Source organism: Gigantopelta aegis, chromosome 9 (assembly GCF_016097555.1).
Source record: "Gigantopelta aegis isolate Gae_Host chromosome 9, Gae_host_genome, whole genome shotgun sequence".
Lineage (NCBI taxonomy): Eukaryota > Metazoa > Mollusca > Gastropoda > Neomphalida > Peltospiridae > Gigantopelta > Gigantopelta aegis.
The window spans coordinates 50,942,348-50,963,904 of record NC_054707.1 but is presented as its reverse complement, the minus strand read 5'-3'; the positions used below and the strand labels follow the sequence as shown (position 1 = coordinate 50,963,904).

At 36.7% G+C, this 21,557-nt stretch overlaps 1 protein-coding gene across 1 annotated transcript in view; it reads left to right on the top strand.

Moving 5' to 3' along the window:
* LOC121381867 (secretin receptor-like) overlaps positions 1–21,557 on the top strand; it is a 47,298-nt gene that overhangs the window by 13,533 nt on the left and 12,208 nt on the right. The window contains exons 3-9 of the mRNA XM_041511247.1: positions 1,495–1,614; positions 7,441–7,574; positions 11,801–11,895; positions 13,230–13,398; positions 16,718–16,874; positions 17,261–17,321; positions 20,235–20,304. Coding sequence (XP_041367181.1) covers positions 1,495–1,614; positions 7,441–7,574; positions 11,801–11,895; positions 13,230–13,398; positions 16,718–16,874; positions 17,261–17,321; positions 20,235–20,304 — 806 coding nt within the window. The remainder of the gene's footprint in view (positions 1–1,494; positions 1,615–7,440; positions 7,575–11,800; positions 11,896–13,229; positions 13,399–16,717; positions 16,875–17,260; positions 17,322–20,234; positions 20,305–21,557) is intronic.

Here is a 21,557-nt window from a genome sequence, read left to right as displayed (position 1 = left end):
CGTGATTGTGTTTTATTACGTGTCGGAAGCAGGAAACAGTCCATCAAATCTAGCACAAATGTTTCTTTTGATTTTACTTTGAACCAATATTTGTACAAAATGATGTTCATAAGAAAGGAAAAAAAAATCGTAATTCATATCTTAAACTATTGTGTTTTCTCTCCATGATTAATTAGTGAAACCAGCTGACTTGATACATGGCTGTTAGAAACAATCTATCTTTGTCGAACAGCGATATGAGAATTTCCACTTTGGCTGGATCGTCAAACTGCGTGTAATAATAGAACTTAATAGACTTAAAAACAAACGTCATTGTTCTGCATACAATTTCTCGTTGCAGTTATCTCCCTTCGTCTGTGTATTGTCTAGTTATTTGGTTAATGTACCTTCTGGAACCATATTATCTATTAACTACAATTATCATCCTGTTCGGGGGGGGTGGGGGTACCAAACCCATAGGTATATCGGGTAGCCCCCCTCCCCCCCCCCCTCCCCAACAATGTCTACAGAAAATATAATTATTTAAAACGTATAGTGGCAGTAACTCTTATATTTTACACGCATTGTTGTTTGCAACCTTCAGTGAAAAGGTTAGGCCCATAGGTCAAAGAATCAACAAATTGAACATTTTAAGTTAAACATTCATTCATTCATTCATTCCAAAAGCTAAGTGGCACTCAAAAACGATAAACCTACTGAATATGGAATTGTCTAAAAAGTATGGGAAATGTAATTTTAATATTACTATTTACTATATGGATATTTACGACATTGAATAAAAATTGTAGGCCCTTAGGTCAAATATTGTTAAAATAGTAAAAGATTCAAAATTATAAGTAAAAAATGCGACGCCAAAAACTAAGTGAACATTTGTTTACTTGAAAAGGTGGTCAGTGTGTCCACCGTCTTGCTCATAAACTGGCCTCATACGGGTTTTTTCCCCATGAGGAAATCGATTTTCTGATTTCTTCCAACGTGATTTCTTCCCAGTTTTGTTTTTATTTTGTTCTTTAGTTCATTATCCGCGAAGTCGTCCGTTAAGTTCCGTGCCGTAAACAGTTACGCGACCCAGATTACTTATTCCATTAGTAAAGTGTAATATATGATCATCTACAATGCCGTGGTAGTAGGAAGGGTTGCCCGGCCCGTGTGTGTGAATTTATGCAGGGGGGGGGGGGGGGGGGGGGGGGGGGGGGGGGGGGGGGGGGGGGGGGGGGGGGGGGGGGGGGGGGGGGGGGGGGGGGGGGGGGGGGCTCTAGACTGTGGCGAGCGATTCTTATTGAAAGGTTCGAGTCATGCTGCCCCAGGACAATATATTGGTTTTTCGTTTGTTTTTTATTTCACTTTAAGCAGGGGGGTGATCGACGCCTGAATCCCCTGAATAAGCGTCTTTTTGCATATAATGTCAAAAAGTGAAAGCGCCTGAGTGAAATGCTCGTGACCACGAGTTATAACCTGTAGTTGAGGAAGTACGGTTTTGACGCCCTGTTTCAGGTGTCCGGCCACACAAATGTCCGGTGATCTGGGACGATCTGCTGTGCTGGGACGAGGCAGCGCCAGACACGTTGATGACTCAGCCCTGTCCGGACTACGTCAACGGGTTCAATAAATACGGTATGTGCCTGGTGCAATAATAACAAATCATTATTATTTCTGGTTCACATAAAATGTGTAACACGTCGCAGATCGTTGAAGACTTGCCGCAGAGATCATGTTCCCATACATTCCAGCTCCCCGATCCGTCGAAGATCAGTCGCAAACTGTTTTCGACTATGTTCCCCTTAAGAAACGACCCCCGCTCCTATAAAACAACAAAAAAGACCTCTGACCCCCCAAAACACTGGTTGGTATACAGCGATTATTGACGTGTTACATGTTTTGGAACCCACGTTTTATTCGATTATTAATTTTTTTTTAGATATAGGAATTACTTTTCATAGCGCATTGTCAATTTGTTTTTTTTTCGATTTGGTTTCATTTTTATGTGTTTGCATACCGTTAGTGCCTAACAGTCTATGATTGAGAAACCACTGTTGTGAGCAGCAGACACGAGTTTGACCAGCTGTGATAAATCAGCTGGGATTGTTTTAGTCGTTGCGTGTCCCGCCAGATGTCTTATAAACAGCAATTAGTTTCACTATGGCAGACGTACACGGGGTCGTTTTCAAATCAAATCACTTAATTTAGTTGTTCCTTAACGATGAATCATTGGTGATTTCATTTTTGCATTTACCATAATTTGACATCCAATAGCCGATGTATTTTTCGTGCTGAGGTATCGTTAAATATTCATTCAATCATTCACTAGTGATTATTTTTTAATGAGTGTTGGGATTTGTTTTGTGGATTAAGGGGGAGGGGGAGGTGGTGGTGTTTGGTGGTGCTGGTGGTGTCTATTGTTACAAAAAAATAAAAAATAAAACAGTAAATATATTTTTTGTTGATGTACAATATATTTTCATTTGTATTTTTATTAATATTAATAGTTCCTTTTTCTTAGGCCTAACAAACGCTACATTTCCCCCTTTATGACACATTACCCCAAAGAGAGAAATGAAGCATCGCAATATACTACATCATCATGCTTCATTCATCAAATGAAACAACACCAGCATGTGCAATGCGGAATAACTGCAATTATTGACTTCTTTCTAATGTAAAAACTGCTAACGGTATTAGAACAGGGTTCACCCAATACGCCACACGCGATAAACTACGTGATGTGGAGATATTTATTGCTCACAAGATTGTTTGCTGAGTTAAAATTAAAGACAACAGCAGCTACAGCGTCTGCTACATCAATAACCATTCGTCACGTTGCCGCTAGCGCTACGTGTAGGCGTTGTGCAAGAGAGACTACATCATTGACATGGGAGTAAACAGTTGGGGCGGGACGTAGTCCAGTGGTAAAGCGCTCGCCTGATGCGCATTCGGTGTGGGATCGATCCTCGTTCCAGCCAGTGTACCATGACTGGCACATCAAAGGCCGTGGTATGTACTATCCTGTCTGTGGGATGGTGCATATAAAAGATCCTTTGCTACTAATGGAAAAAATGTAGCGGGTTTCCTCTTTAAGAATGCATGTCAAAATTACCAATTGTTTGACATCCAACAGCCGATAGCCGATGAATAATAAATCTACGTGCTTTAGTGGTGTCGTTAAACAACACAAACTTTGGGACTAAACTAAAGAGAAAATAATTAAAACGGAACTAAACCGAATACAGAATCTCACTAACATGAATACTTCGCGGCTTGGAATTAAAATTATGAATATCGCTAATATAGAATCACAGGCGTAGCCGGCGGGGAATGGGGGTCATGCCTCCCTCCGTCCAACACACCTTTATTCCTCATCAACTTTTATATTTGCTACCCCTCCACCAATGTGTGTGCCACCAGTATAATATCCTGGATGATATTAAGAGCTAAATATGGAAATAAGTTTTAAAAAATGAATACATGTAACATTAGTAAATAATGAACACGTCATTGCCATGGAATTAAAATATGTACGTCATTGTTATGGAATTAAAATACGTACGTCATTTCCGTGGAATTAAAATATGTACGTCATTGGCCTGGAATTAAAATATGTACGTCAGTGACATGGAATTAAAATATGTACGTCAGTGATATGGAATTAAAATATGTACGTCATTGATATGGAATTAAAATACGTACGTAATTTCCATGGAATTAAAATATGTACGTCATTGGCCTGGAATTAAAATACGTACGTAATTTCCATGGAATTAAAATATGTACGTCATTGCCATGGAATTAAAATATGTACGTCATTGCCATGGAATTAAAATATGTATGTCATTGGCCTGGGATTAAAATATGTACGTCAGTGACATGGAATTAAAATATGTACATGTACGTCATTGATATGGAATTACACAAAACACGCTCGTTCGTGCCGGTAAGAACTTAAAACGAATACGGAATACCACTGTTTATTAAATATTAAAACGACGATTTTCTTTTTACCATAATCCAAATCCTAACTGCAAAACAAAAACAACAAAAACAAAACAAAACAGCAGCAACCAAATTCAGTACAATTTGATACGTCATCACATAATCAGTGGCTATATGTTCTCTGAGATTTTTCGTGTGATAGATCCCTGCAGCTAACTGTAACAGAAACATAGTGGGTTTCTTATTTAACATTCTAGATCAAATATCAGTTATCCAATAATCGTTTCCTAGCCTCAAAGATTAAAACGTCTCCCCATAACTCGCAATTATATAGGCTAAGATACCCTCCACTTGTTACACAACTAGCATACTAGCAGTTACAGCCAACCAGTTTTGTTGTCACACTCTAGTTTGACTAAACCACCGCTGTAAGTGGACAATCTGCTACTTGCATGCTCTCTGGCAAGCTTCACAGCACGACACACCTTACTTTCATGTGGAGTAGCATTACAAATGGTTATGAAAATGCCAAAGGTCAAATAGTACATGTTTGTGGTGAAACTATTTTTTTGGTATTATATGATACATATTCCGCCTTTCAGCAATGAAAGGTATTTCTAGTTAAATTTGACTTTTATAGACTTCAGCAAATTATCATACAGATTCCTCGCTGGAATATTATTTTCTGTATATCCGATGTGGTTTTTTTAATGAATTCGAAACAGCATAAAATAGCACAGGCTATTTAATAACAGTCGAATCTTGAAATGTCGTAATTTCTGCTGTGTGTTTACCTCTGCGAGTAGATGGTTTCGTACTTTCACAATAACAATGTCAGTTATAGCGCTTTGCACACAGAAAAAAACTTTTAAAATCTTTTAATAAGAAAAATACCTACATGGATCTTGGGATATTTTGAACCATTTATAGATTCCAACTATGCTATCGTGACGGTCATACAGTTCAGTTTGCATTTATTTCCCATTGAATTTATTGTCTTTTTTGCACGCACTAGTCACCTAAAAGACCATAACGTTTTGCGGTGCCGCCTTGATGCCTGGCGCAACTGGAAGAAAAAACCATGAAAGTTAAATTACGGAATGTCCTCCATTGGAAATCCGTACTATTATTGGACGATATTTTATGTTTAGTGCATGCAGCAGGAAATATTTGACACAGAGTATGTTGAAATGAAATCCACCAAGTGGAATATTGCTTGACCCGTGTCGTTTTCATCACCATTATTCGTAGAACTTAGCATCGAAGTCAGTGATTGCTAACTAACAGAAGAGTCGATTTGTTACGTTCGCTTCCAGTATCCCTGTTACACTTGAAGAGAATTAATTTGACTTTTTAAGTTACTGAGTGTATGAAGCTAGTAACATTGCTTACATGAAATGTATTTCCATATACAGAGCTATATAAACACAAACATTAGGTGACATATATGTGAACGATTGTACAAGCTTTATAATAACTAACCAGTTAGTTTATTTATTATGCAAGCAACGTGTATAGTTCTTTATTGACATTGAGCTTTACAGCCCATCTGTAATAAAATATGCAAATGAAGTAGCGTTATTTGTGTTCATTCGTTTCTTACAAAATTATAGTCAACACTTCTGTTTTGTTGGTTTTTAAGTAGTTTTGATAACTTCTTTTTAAAGATTGGTGCTCACATACACTATATTTACAATGGAGGTATCATTAATCAGGAAAATATAGAGTTTGGGATTTTCTGTGAACCCAGAACATCATCATGAATCAATGGCATTAACTTGGCTGAATACAAGGACGAAAATACTGAACGACTGAATGAAAACGGCTTTCCGAGTTAATGTTAATGTTTATACCCAATTAAGATTAAAGCATACTTTTCTTGGCACGCAGTCTAGCTGTCTGAATAGATGTCTGGAGATAGACAGATACTATTAACATGTCCTGTAAGAGGTTACCGTTTTAACAATGGCAGTGCCAACAAGTCTTGTACGTTATCAGATGTCAAAAACAGTCACTGAAGGAAATGGGATCCTATACCTCAAATCGAATGACATAACCACAAGACGACCTATGTATGGTATATTTTAACTCTGATAGAAGAGAAACTAAGGTGATTTTGAATGGGTGACGTGGCTACTAAGCCACCAATACTGGTTAGTAGGCCTATCTGTGATAGATGTAACTGTGATAAGAAAAGAAACTGGGTTGATCTTGAGTGGATGCGATCCGTTCCATGATAACCAGCGGAAAAGTCAGATAGCATTTCCTAGGAGATGAAAGTAGCCACTAAATTAGACACCCGTGGCAAGCAGCACTCGACATAATGAAATGCTATCCGCTTTTGAAAGCTGACGCCTCGTTACTTTGAGATATAAAAAGACAGACAGAGAAAAAGATGAAGAAAAGAAAAAACTGAAAGAATTTTTTTTTTTTACTTTTGGAATGGTTAACACGCGATGTTTTAATTTGGATTTTAACGACTGACTCCACATCAGCATTAGCTTGACTGTTAAATTTACTGACATTTAAAGAAGAACACAAAAAAGCCCAAACAAATTTACATCACAAAGACCATTAATGCGTCGGATAAGGTATAGGGAATTTTAGAGTACTCTAGTACCTAAACGACATTGTCAATAAATAAAATAAATAAATAAAATAAATAACAAATATAAAATATAAAATAAAATAAATAAAAAAAAAAAAAAAACAAAATAGTGTTATCGGGACAACAGAATGAACCATTAATATCTATAGGTATTCGTATGATATGAATTCTGTCGTACGAAAACTAATCCTGGACTCCATGGCGTAAAAATATCACACCAAACTTAGTACATCGTATCCGAACCACTGATAGTACTAACACAGTCTGAAAATGTGTATGTACGTTCTGTTCTAAATAATCTGACATTAAAACATATAGTTTGTTCTTGTTACAATAAATAATTTGTGAAAACATTTTAAAATATAGTTTGAAACAAATACAGGTACGACAACGAATTTAGATAATGATGTATTTTTAATGAGACAATCAGTCAAATAGCTTTGTTCATCTATCTTAATTAATCTAATATTCTATTTTACCGCTGACAAATACACCGTTTTAAGGACGCTTTCACAATTAAGTATAAGCCACTCACCAATCCCAACTTTTGATCTTAAACATTTTATTTTCCGTACAAAAATTGCAATCCTCAATTAATAAAATACACAACCAAATACCCTTTTGTCCCCTTCTACGTTCGACATTTTAAGATGATACACCGACCAGTTTTCCAAAAATAATAGTAATTACTAGTAATTCACATCAATAATTTCGAATAGGCTCTCATTTCAGAAATTGCGTTAACATACACAACCAAACGTCCATTTAAATTATTTTTTTAATAATAATGGTAATTATTTCATATCAATAGTTTCGAATAGCCTCTCATTTAAAATGATGATACTTATTTCAGAAAATGCGTTGGTCCTAATATGTGTTTGATTTTACATGTTGTCTTCTTTCAGAAAATGCCACTAAATACTGTTCTGAAAACGGGACGTGGTTATACAGAACGTGCATGGGGCCGACCTGTAAAAACGACACGTGGACCAATTTCACCATGTGTGACCGACCCAACTTCGACCTCCAGTTTCACACAGTGCGTACGTTACGGTTCTCTCTGAAACCATCACGTGGGACGGACTGGGGAGGGGGCTAAGGAAAACGATGGGCCATTATATTTATTACCCACCACTCATAGACATTGCCCGAGTATTCTGCCGTCCGAGAGCTAGACGGACATTTGGACAGTTATGATCGCTACAAATGTCCGTCTGGCTTTCGGACAGCAAAGTACTCGGGCTAACACACACAACCACACACACATACACATAGAGAGAGAGAGAGCGCGCGAGAGAGAGAGAGAGAGAGAGAGAGAGAGAGAGAGAGAGAGAGAGAGAGAGAGAGAGAGAGAGAGAGAGAGAGAGAGACAGACAGACAGACAGACAGACAGACAGACAGACGCACACAATTCCGTTTAAAATTGTATTGGAATTATTTATGATCATCTGTTACTATTTATAAATAACAGGCATAATAAACATCAACAAGTTTCTTTTGATAAATAAATAAAACCCCTATAAATTACATCAAAACACTTCCTAGTTTGAAACAGACACTATGAAATAGATTGCTACTGACAGCATTATTACACCTGGCAATTATGGCGACACCTGTCATGTGGTTATGAATTTATCTGTAGTATAATATGTTTCAAAATGTTCGTTTATATTGTTGTCTTTTTTTGTTTTTTTGTTTGTTTGTTTGGGGTTTTTTTTTTCTTCTTTTTTTTGGGGGGGGGGGGGTTGTTGTTTTTGGGGGGGGGGGGTTTGGAGGGGGGGGGGGGTGTTTTTTGTTTTTTGTAAAAAAATCTAATGCTCCAAAATACATTGGTAATGTTAGGATTGAGTACTCATCACCTAACAGAATAAGTGACCAAAAGCTATACTAATACATTTAACTAATAAAGACATGTTGAAAACATAATATTCTGTACAACAATTTGAAAACAATATTTGTTACTATAAACCGGCCTCGGTGGCGTAGTGGTTAGGCCATCGGTCTACAGGCTGGTAGGTGCTGGGTTCGGATCCCAATCGAGGCATGGCATTTTTAATCCAGATACCGACTCCAAACCTTGGGTGAGTGCTCCGCGAGGCTCATTGGGTAGGTGTAAACCATTTGCACCGACCAGTGATCCATAACTGGTTCAACAAAGGCCATGGTTTGTGCTATCCTGCCTGTGGGAAGTGCAAATAAAAGATCCCTTGCTGCTAATCGGAAAGAGTAGCCCATGTAGTGGCGACAGCGGGTTTCCTCTCTATATATCTGTGTGGTCCTTAACCATATGTCTGACGCCATATATCCGTAAATAAAAATGTGTTGAGTGCGTCGTTAAATAAAATTTTCTTTCTTTCTTTCTGTTACTATAAAAACACACACACTCATGTACGATTACGTCATTAGATGTTAATTTTTTATAAATATATTGTGAGATGTATATTGGGAGCAAGTAATACAGATGGATTTATAATATTCCATTGGAATTAAACAAAGAAAAGAAAACAAATTAAATTATTTTCAACTGAATAAATAAATAAAATATAGATAAAATAAAATAAATAGTATATAAATATATACTTGCATAAGAATTAGACGAAATGAAAGAGAGAGAGAGAGAGAGAGAGAGAGAGAGAGAGAGAGAGAGAGAGAGAGAGAGAGAGAGAGAGAGAGAGAGAAAGAAAAAGATATTTTTAAATAATGAAAGCCTTTTCTCTGTATTAATGCAAGTTGCTTCTTGTTTTATATATTAAAAAATATGAACCCAGTCTCGTCTTTTGTTTGTTGACGTTAATTGTTAACATGACAAGTTTTCACCAATAAAAAACAACATTTTGACGTTTTTTATGTCTGTTATAAATTTTGCATATAGTTTCGTGTCAGCATAATTTTCATACAGTTTTCACTTTTTCATTCCACAGATTTTCATAAATTAAATGTCAAAAGCCAACATGGTCGGGTATAATTTTGATTAGTACATTTTGTTATAGTTATATGTTCATACGGAATGCTGCGAAGACCATCAAATAACAAATCAAAAATCATAGTCACATAGATTACACGTTTAGTACATGCATTATAATTAATGTCAGCAATCCACAGCTGAGAATTTACTGGTCGATTGTTGAGGTTAGGTTCGAAACAATTCTGTAGTTTTTGGTTACTAGTTTTGTAATATTCATTGCCATTTTAACCATTTTTCATTATGTAAATATAAAATGGTAGTTAATTTGACAATCACGTTATTTTTTTTAATCAATAATGGATTAAGTTGGAGAAAGCACTCGAAAGTGTGAATTCATGAAAAACAACTCGCACTTACTAATCCACACTTCCTCGTATATTCTCCATATAGACCTACTTAAAATCATCATCATTTAAAGATAATATTTAAAATGTAAATTGTTTATTGCCAATAATTAAGTTTAAACAAATTTAATGTACGATTCGTTACGAATAATACGGAATGTGTAGTGTGTATGTAGAAGAACAATTTACAGATACCTAAATTGAAAAGAATTGTGGATGAACACCAGCAATTAAAGGAAAATTCACTAGCTATTCACGAACAATTTCATTTTCTTTATTGTTTTGTTTTACAACTAATCAGCATTAAAACAATGTGGGTGTTGGGGGGGGGGGGGGGCATAGCCCAGTGCTAAAGCGCTCGCTTGATGCGCGGTCGGTCTAGAATCGATCCATGTCAATGGGCCCATTGGACTATTTCTCGTTCCAGCCAATTCACCATGACTGGTATATGAAAGGCCTTGGTATGTACTATCTTGTCTGTGGGATGATGCATACAGAACATCCCTTGCTACTAATGGGCAAATGTAGCGGGTTTCCTCTCTAAGACTATATGTCAAAATTACCAAATGTTTGACATCCAATAGCTAGTGCTGACGTTAAAGAAATCAAACTTGATAACAATGAAAACATTAATATTTACACTAATTCAGAAACGTGATGAAGAGTGACGTACGCAAATACATGCGGCTACCTTTACATTGGAGTCACATCTGTGCTCTAGCCTGCAGTCTAATTGGTGTAATCACGTACTAATCTAGTAATCTTTGATCCTTGGTTTGGCGCAAACATGTTCCTCTGACAGCAGTCTTTGATGCTCGGTTGTTTCAGAAGGTTTAATTGGCCGTTATAACAAATGCCAGTAGAGGTTAGGAAGCTGAGACTGGTAATTAAAATATGTACATAATTTATTTCCAGTTAATTAATCGACAAATATGTTACACTGAGCATCTATATCTTAAAAGAAAAATAAATAACAACAAAATAAAAATAAACACAGACACAAACGTAAAAACCGAACCCTCTTTAAAATATTTTTTAAAACCCTCGCAAACCAACAACATAAACCCACCCCAAAATAAATAAATAAATAAATTGATATTGAAATCTGTATATGTCTGCATACGTCATCTATACTGATGGGAAAGAAATAAGGAAACTCACAGATAGTAAACTACAGATATTGCCTGCAACCAAAACTCTTCTTATCAGTATCAAGAAGTCAACCGTGTTACTGACAGGAAGGGACGTAGCCCAGTGGTAAAGCGCTCACCCGATGCGCGGTCGGTTTAGGATCGATCCGCGTCAGTGGGCCCATTGGGCTATTTCTCGCTCTAAACAGTGCACCGCGACTGATATATCAACGGCTGTGGTATGTTTTGTCCTGTCTGTGGAATGGTGTATATAAATTATTCCTTGCTACTAATGGAAAAATGTAGCGGGTTTCCTCTTTAAGACTATATTTCATAATTACCAAATGTTTGACATCCAATTGCCGATGATTAATAAATCAATTTGTTATAGTGGTGTCGTTAAACAAAACAAACTTTAACTTTAACGTGTTACTGGCAGTCAGTACCACATAACATACTGACATTCAATCCCCCACTACATCTCTGTACTGTATACAGGCATAACTACTTAATTACATTTTGCCTCAAATACAATGTGTTCCCTTATTTCTTTCCATCTGTATATATTATAGGGTTACGAACATGTATATATATATATATATATGACAACAAATGTCTAGTTTTAACCCTGACCGTCGGGAGTGGCTGTCTTCCTATAGACGAGACACAAGATAGAGATTCATAGAATCAGCCACTATTTTGCCAAATGCCCATTCGACTCTGCATTGTGCTGAGATAGGTCTTCATCGTGTATAACGGTTTTGACGTTTAGATTTATCAATTTTTTAGAATTTGAATTTACTGGTTTAATGTTGGGCTTTTTCAGGTGACGGCTGAGAGGCTACGACTGCTATACACTATCGGATACAGTATTTCCTTGGCAGCACTGATAATAGCCGTCACCATCATGTGCTGTTGTAGGTAAGTGTTCCTCATTTCATTGGAGGCGGCATCTTAATCGTTTCATATCAGTCTTCGTCTGACAAATATGTGAGCCTTCACTTTGTGTAGAATTTGTAATCTGACATAACGCAACTGCAATGCTAATGTATTTTGACGTAGCACAAAAGTCCTGCCACAGATGATTATTAACAGAGAATTACAACTGATGTACCCTTTAACCTTTCTTCTGATGACCTTTAGCCATTTAGTAGAACATTAGCAGACAAAACATACATACATACATACGTACACGTACATACGTACATACACACATTCATTCATCCATCCATTCATCCATCCATACACACATACACACGCATACATACATGCAGACAGACAGACAGACAGACACACACACACACACACACAAAACACACAAAACACACACACACACACACACACACACACACACACACACACACACACACACACACACTGAGTCACAGACTAATACATCCAGAAGTTTATTAAGGTGTTCCAATTTAGAAATTAGGAGTAGAAAGGCCCCACAAAGGTGGGTCGATTGAGACATTTGTGTAGAGTTACCGACCTCGATGGTGTACTAGGTAATACATCGGCCGTACGGCTGATAGGTACTGAGTTCGTACCCCGGTATCGGTTGTCTACCAGAGTGAGGTTTAATCACTCAGTGGATAAGTGTTAGCCACTACATCGACTTCTTTCTAACTAACCACACACAACTAACTCACTGTCCTACACAGACAGCCCAGATAACTTGAGTGTGTGTCCAGACCAGCGTGATTGAAACTTAGTTTTCATATAAGCATAAACATAAGTTAAAACTCAGTGAATGTACAGAGTAAGGAGGTTAATTGTTTTTATTGACGTACATATTGAATAGTCAGTAGACATGGGCCCTGTTCCACGAAGCTATCTTAGTGCTAAGATTATGTTAAGTGTATAACTACTTTATATTATGCACTTACGGTGATCTTAGAGCCAAACATAGCCTCGTGGAACGGACCCATGCCGTATTTATATGGAATAGGATCCTTGGCTTGCGACTATGATCCCCGTATATATATATATATATATATATATATATCTATATATATCTATATATATCTATATATATGTATATTTTATCTGTATATTATATCTATATATATCTATATGTGTATATGTGTACATGTGTATATGTGTATATATATATATATATATATATATATATATATATATATATATATATATATATATATATATGGCATATAATACACTGTGTGAGGCGGAGACATCAATTTCTATTTTCTGTCCGGGTGAATCTTTACAGTAAAGTTTATTTGTCGTTGCAGACGTCTTCACTGTAAAAGCAACAGCTTGCACATCAACCTGTTCATCGCGTTCATCATGCGGGCACTGGCGTCTTTCATCAAGGATCTCTCCTTTGTTGGAAACGTCGGCTTCAGGTTCGACGTCAAGTACCGGTCAGACGGAACACTGGAGTTCCTGCAGCACGGACTTGTAAGTGATGCTCTGCCAGCGACAAATCAATGAGCTGATCTTTAGCATTGTGATGATCGCATGTGAAGTCCATAATCGATTATCGGTACACATGTTAATTGTAATGTTGCTGTCATTGTAAAGTGTGTTTTCATGTTAACATCGTTGTTTTTCATCTGTAAAAGCGAGACTGGACTTTAGAGGTGTTACAACACGGATTTGTACGGGAAGTTCTTCCTGTCGGCCTCGGTTGTATAGTAGTTAAGGCGATTTTTAACGACTCATTGGGAATGGATAAGATCGATATACAGACTTCTCTCTCGCGAATCATTAAAGGGAGAGTAAACTCAAACATGAGCTTTATGTTTTGGAAAGATGCATACCGGGACCACCAACACATACTGACACTTTAACAAATGAAAAACGCGAAATTTTAGAGTTAATAAAAAACGAGATTATTCCTGCTAACTGAGGTCAGCCATTTTCTTTTCTTTTCGATGCGTATGGTACTCTAGCTTGGAGCGAAGTGACGTCAGCTCCGACCAACTCCTGCATGCACAGTTTAAACAAAAGCAGTAATTTTCGACAAGGTGCTTCTCTTTGATCAACCTGACTTGTAAAACAACGTAGATGACGTTATAAAATAATAATCTATTTAACTAAATATATTTCAAATTGCATTAACGGAACGAAATGGGGTTCTAGTATTTTTCTCTGTTAAATAATCCAAAGGAAAAATGTATACTATTAGGCCTATTCGTATGTTACGCTGGAGCAAAAACGACAACTCACGATACCCAAAGTGATAATTTTCTTTTCTTTGGGACTACGTAATTTGTCAGTTCTGTGATTTTAGATGGGAAAGTCTACTTAATCAATAGAACTGGAACTGGAACTGGTGATTAACGTGCACATTCAGAGCAAGCTGTTGTAGCGCACGCCTATCGTGGGCACAGGGCTCTGGTTTCTCTGCCCAAGAGGGTGGAAGAGGGACCTCCTGCGCTGGCAGGTGCAAGGGCGCACCAGCAGCCCGACCGTGGTCGGTAGAAGGGGGGGGGGGTTGGTGCTTTAGAATTTGGAATGTCCCGTATGATTAAGTCCAAAGAGAAAGGGTGCGTGTGTTTTATGAAGGAAGTTAGGCGCAATTTGGAATGTCCCGTACGATTAAGTCCAAAGAGAAAGGGTGCGTGTGTTTTATGAAGGAAGTTAGGCGCAATTTGGAATGGTCGATCTAATGGAAAGGGTTAGGAGGTACGAGTAGGTTTGGATATTAGTAGGCCGAGAGTAGCTCCTTAATCCATAATTTTACAGAACTATTTACAGTAATAAACCATGTCTACTACCATTAGAGGGGCGACATATAATATTACACAATACCGGTATGTATTTTTGTGTCTAGACAGCGGGAATTAACTGGCACGTCCGGTTACCTATCAAATACACACCTGCCAATCACGAATCACAGGTAGAGGCAAATAAGAAAACACTCCGTCTATCATTTCAGTCCGCAGGTTATTGCATAGACAAAACATGGTATAATTATTTTGACGTTTTGTGTAGCTATTTTGACAATGGTGGTTTATTTTGTATTGAAAAATAATATATACTTATTGCTGGCTTACTGGGATGTATATTATTACAGAACATTGCAATGGATGCCTATTTTATCATCCCGCAAAAACCAGGTAGATTTGTTTCTCTAGTTCTACAACTCATTCCTGACGTTACGCGTTAAGTATTACGTAACCACCAGTTCACCAGAGGGCGTATTCACTGGAATGGAACAAAATGGCTGTGCTCGTTATATATACGAGCCGTCACCTTTAACCGTTTTATTAATTAAATACAATAATATACTTGCTGATATTAAGGAACCATGTGCATTATATATCGTTGAATATTTATTCCAGTCCATTTATACCATTTATCACACGACGAGTTGTTTTAAAATGTATCTAACGAGCGAAAGCGAGTTTGATACGTTTTTAAACAACGAATTGTGAGATAAATGGTATCTAACGGACACGAATGTATTATTCTATTTCTTACATATCCTAAAAAAACCAGGTTTTAAGCAAATTTTAACATCTTTTTCGACTAAAAGTTATTTACAGCCGTTGCACTTGTAGCTGACTTATGCGTCACAGAAACATGAATGTCAGGTTAACTGTACGTCACAGTGTAATCGAGTTCCATCGTGTAGTTTTTCATTGGATGTATGACATTGGTGACATGGCCATCACCTAGGAGCGGCCAGTCGTATGTCTTGAAACTGTTAACAACTATTTGTAACCAAAAGTAACGCATTGTGTTCTCACCAACGGGTGTGTAAGAAAATATGTTAGCTATTTCACATTATTACTTTACACTATACAGCAAACACTTAGTGTTACAATGTGCGAAATATTTCACATTATTACTTAATATTATATCGCAGATATTTAATGTTATACCGTTTGATATATTTCCTATTATATCACACATACTTAATGATATAATGTGAAATATTCCATTGTTACGTTTCATTATATTTCAAATAGGTGTGAGATATTTCACAGTAAATACTTATTAATTTATATGGAATATACTTAATGTTGTAATGTGCGAGATACATGTGTTTCATATTATTTACTTTCATTATACAAATACTTAATGTTATAACGTGTGAGATATTTGATATTATTTACTTTCATTATACAAATACTTAATGTTATAACGTGTGAGATATTTGATATTATTTACTTTCATTATACAAATACTTAATGTTATAACGTGTGAGATATTTGATATTATTTACTTTCATTATACAAAAATAATAATGTCATAATGCGTGAGATATTTTATATTATTTACTTTTCATTATACAAATACTTACTGTCATAATGTGTGAGATATTTCATGTTATTTACTTTTCATTATACAAATACTTACTGTCATAATGTGTAAAATATTTTATATTATTACTTGTCATTATATAGCAAACGCATAATGTTGTAATGTGTGAGATATTTCACATTATTTACTTTTCATTATACAAATACCTAATGTGTGAGATAGTTCACATTATTTACTTTTCATTATAAAAATAGTCATAATGTGTGAGATATTTCACATTATTTACTTCTCATTATACAAATACTTACTGTCATAATGTGTGAGGTATTTTATATTATTTACTTTTCATTATACAAATACTTACTGTCATAATGTGTGAGATATTTCACATTATTTACTTTTCATTATACAAATATTTACTCTCATAATTTGTGAGATATTTCATGTTATTTACTTTTCATTATACAAATACTGTCATAATGTGTGACACATTTTACATTTCCAGCACTGGGAGTGTAAGCTGCTGTTTAGCGTGTTTAACTACACTATTAGTGCCTCCATGATGTGGATTTTTATAGAGGGCCTCTACCTCCATATGCTCATATACAGAACGCTGTCCACGGAAAGAAGAGGAGTTAAAATGTACATTGTATTAGGCTGGGGTATGACTTCAAACACAATTCACTATTCCTGACTCAGTATAAATAAACTGTACATCATATTAGGCTGGGGTATGATTTGACACACAATTCACTATTCCTAACTCATCAGTATAATTAAACTGTACATTATATTAGGCTTGGGTATAATATGACAAATAAATAAGATTTTCTGGCTCATGAGTATATTTAAAATGCACATGCACATCAGAAGTTATGATTTGAAACATAATTCACCATTCTTTGTTCATTATTACATTATTTTAGGCATATGAATAAACAATCATTTTCTGTTCTTGGCTCATCAGTTAGAGGTTATGGTAAATGTGTTTTCACTATTTGACATGTATTTTATTACAATAATATTTATTGTCCTTTTCCTGTTTTAGTTTTACCAATTCCATTTCTGGTTTCGTGGATAATAGTGAAAGCCTTACTCGAAGACACATAGTAAGTACTGATGTATTATATATTTTTTTTAATGTGAACAGCAAAACCGTTATCCGCGATAAATACCGTATCTATGCACCATACAGAGTCAAATGGGTATGTGGCAAAATAGTGTTTGACTCCATGAACATATCTAGTGCCTCGTCTATAGGAGGACAGCCACTCCTGACGACATCCTTTTTGGAGAATCCATCCTTTCTGCACCCCTGAAAGAAGACTGCCACTCACTGACTAGTTTACTAAGTCAAAACTAGCACAGGACGGAGCTTACTGGAATAAACACAGCTGTGATGACGTGCACCCATAAAACACTGTCAAAACAGTTATATCAAATGCACACGTCACGAGTACTGTCACCACAGCTGTCAAGTCCGTCACTTCATTTAAAACGATGAAAAATGTGTGCAAGAGTTTTACCAAAGTCCAAAATATGGAATAGCATCAGCCATCATTGTGGTCAGTGATGCATCGTATTTAGTAGATATGGTTCCAAATATTGGTCTTCCAACTGAACACTCGGGGCCGTGGGATGTGGGGCCGTGGGATGTGAGTGGGGCCGTGGGATGTGGGGCCGTGGGATGTGGGGCCGTGGGATGTGGGGCAGTTGTACAGCGCTCGCCTTAGGTGTGATGGGTTGTAGAATCACCCTCAGTGGACACATCTCCACACCCGCCCCCCCCCATCCAGTCCTAATCAGTGCTCCCACGACTGGTACATCAAATGATATGTACTGTCCTGATTATAAAATAACCCTTGTTACGTAAGAGGAGATTACGTGGCAGCAAATACTCGTATATTAGGTACTATATAGCCATAATATGATATGTACTATAGTGACGTTAAACACATTATAGTCATAACATATATACTAAGGTGACGTTAAACACCATATAGTCATAACATATGTACTAAGGTGACGTTAAACACCATATAGTCATAATATATGTACTATAGTGACGTTAAACACATTATAGTCATAACATATGATACGTACTAAGGTGACTTTAAACACCATACAGTCATAATATGATAAGTACTAAGGTGACGTTAAATGCCATATGTAGTGTACATAATGTGACGTTAAACGTCATATAACCATAATACGATACGTACTAAGGTGAAGTTAAACGCCATATAACCGTATTGTACATACGTAGATGACGTTAAACGTCATATAACCATAATATGATACGTACTAAGGTGATGTTAAACGCCATATAGCCATACGATACGTACTACGGTGACGTTAAACGCCATATAACCATAATATCATACATACTAAGGTGACATTAAACGCCATATAGCCATATGATACGTACTATAGGTGACGTTAAACGCCATATAACCATAATATGATATGTACTAAGGTGACGTTAAACATGATATAGACTAATATTTTCTTTCGAACTGAACATTTGCTATAAGAAACAACTGTGTCAAAATGTGTCGACAGAAAGCCTACATAATCAATTACCCCCGACTCCAGGGTGCATGTTCAACGTATAACAAGGCACTTACAGTATTCAAAGGTACAATAACATGCATCATCTCTATGGCAGTTGTCTCCAGAAACTTCAAACGGACCATGATATTACGGCTTTTGATGTCTATATTTCGCAACTTTTGAGCATGCTCATCATATGTCGATTTTAAAGACTGACATATCATCCTGGTAAAGAAATTTTTTGATCAGCGTTTTAACATCCCATGGACCCCTGAAAGCTTACAAAAATTGTTTATGATAGACTCGCAGAGGCCATTTCTCGATATGGTGCATCACTGACTAAAATGATGTCTGATGCAATATCCTATTTTGACCATATGCATGTCTTTTTATCTTGATGGTGAAAATCCTGTACATTTCAACAAAGAACTTCAAGGTAATGACGGGTGCCACCGGTGGCGCAGGATATGCTCACCGTTAGTGAACTGTTTTACAGTGATTCATGAGTGCATGTCATCACAGCTGTTTATATTCCATTGAGCTCTATCCTGCACAAGTTTGAGTTTTCTAAATTAGACTTGAGAGTAACAGTCCTCATATAGGCAGCGCAGGAGGGATAAAACATCCTGTTACGGATCTCATAGAGAGTGGAGGTCCTTCTAAGGACGAGCACCCGGTAGTGAATCATGGAAGCAATCACGACTTTGCCTACCATCCTTTTGACTCTGCCTTGTGCAGAGATACGAATTTGATAATCGAATACAGTTTTGTCGTTGAGATATGTCAAAACTGGAGTTTTCGTGGCCATTGCAAAATTCGGATAGTGCGCCCCTAGGATTCCCCTCCCGTGAATCGTTGACTGCGTCACAACCTATAGCTAGTTGCTACAATGATTAATTACATGTATGTTCTCACACGTTTACCATTTCACTGATTCTACCAATAACTTTGTAATAAGACACAGTCACAGTAAATTTAGATGTGCAGTGGTAAATCATTGATACAGTATTCTTATCAATAATGTTAATTTGATAGCTAAACAAACTTAGCAGACACCATGCATGGACTGAAATAGAAGGGTATTCTGTGATTGCAGTTTATCGTATTGCGGTATTTCCTGCGGCATATTATATAACAGACAGGATAAACGCACTCGTGATTTTATTGACACTAAATTTAAAACCCCCAGCCCATAAGTATATGTTTGCTATGTAATTTTGGCCATTGCAAGGAGCGAATTAAGAAACGTGGCCAATGCTCGTATGACTATTAGTGGACATATTAGTTTTTTACTTGGGGGTAAGTAACAGTCATCTTGGAGAAAATTAAATACAGCTTTTCCAAATTCACAAAATAGAAAACTAACAATGTTCCATCAGTTCCAGTATCGAATAAGGTGGAATTAATTAGTTTGAAACTGACTAGTAATAGCACACAGTATCTCTAATAGGTGTTTCTGTTTGTTTTAGCTGCTGGAATATTCAAATCAGGTCCGAGTATTTCTGGATTTTAAAGGCACCAGGTGTCGCCGTGGTCCTAGTGAGTATATAATTATTTCACATCAATGATAATTAAATCACCGTTCTAACGTCAAGCGGCCGTTTCGCAGAATTACTACGATTACTCAAGACGATTTAACAGTACATTGTCCTAAATGATCAATAGTCACTTCAAATGTCATACTGCTCCAGCCGCCATAAATTAGTTTTATGTATGACACTTTGACAATGTCTGCGTGTTGTATACGTTGGAGGCGCCACACGTTAGTGTGTGTACGTCTGTGTTCTCCCTGGGCCTTTCTCTGGCAGACGGTGTGCAGTGACATCTGACACTGTTTTTAACAGTAGCAACAGTCTAGCAACGAACACTAAAATGGTTAGAGACACGCTCATGTGCAGCCTAGTGGGTTCTGTTGGACCAAATGGGTTCCCATTGCCTGCAATGTTGACGCTTTCTAATAAAACTGACAAGCAGTGTATCAACAAACTCAGGCAGTTCGCATAAAAAAAACATATGGCGTCTAATATTTTACCTACCTGCCACAAATTGGGTGTTATATAACATTTAAGAGTTTTTGTTTTTTCAACAATCCACATTTTTGGACAAAATAGTAGTTGCATTTCTATTGTACTATGTACTGTCTTTAACGTCAAGTCACATACCATAATTATAAGAAATGTATACTACAGTGGAGTGGGGTGTGGATGGTAATGGCACCCACGGATTCGGGCTTAAATGAAATGAAATACAGTGTAACACTACAACCACATCAAGCATTCGGTGTCCTCCCATTTTGCCTACAACCCACTTTGCCTACAACCCACTTTGCCTACACTCAGTTTGCCTACACTCAGTTTGCCTACACTCAGTTTGCCTACACTCAGTATGAAAAGATGCCATCCCCAGTTAAAAGTGGAGCATTCCATGTATGGTCCCTATGTATAAAAATAACATGACAAAATAATATGACAAACACATATTTTATCATAAAAACGATTAACATTACACAACAAAAACAATTAAACTATAAAATGACCTCACAAATATTAAACAAATATTTTGTACAAAGTTTAACTTTAATCCTATATCAAAGAATCACGAAGGCAATTTCATTTTGATCACATATTAAAGATCACAGTATGGGATCATTGGACTATTACTAATCACCATAAAGAGCATGAAATCACCTTTGCGCAACTAAGCCCCAATTACATTACTTCTGTTCATTATAATTGTCACAAGTGATTAGATAACTAAAAGAAACAACACATAAAACCAATATAAGTTTGCTA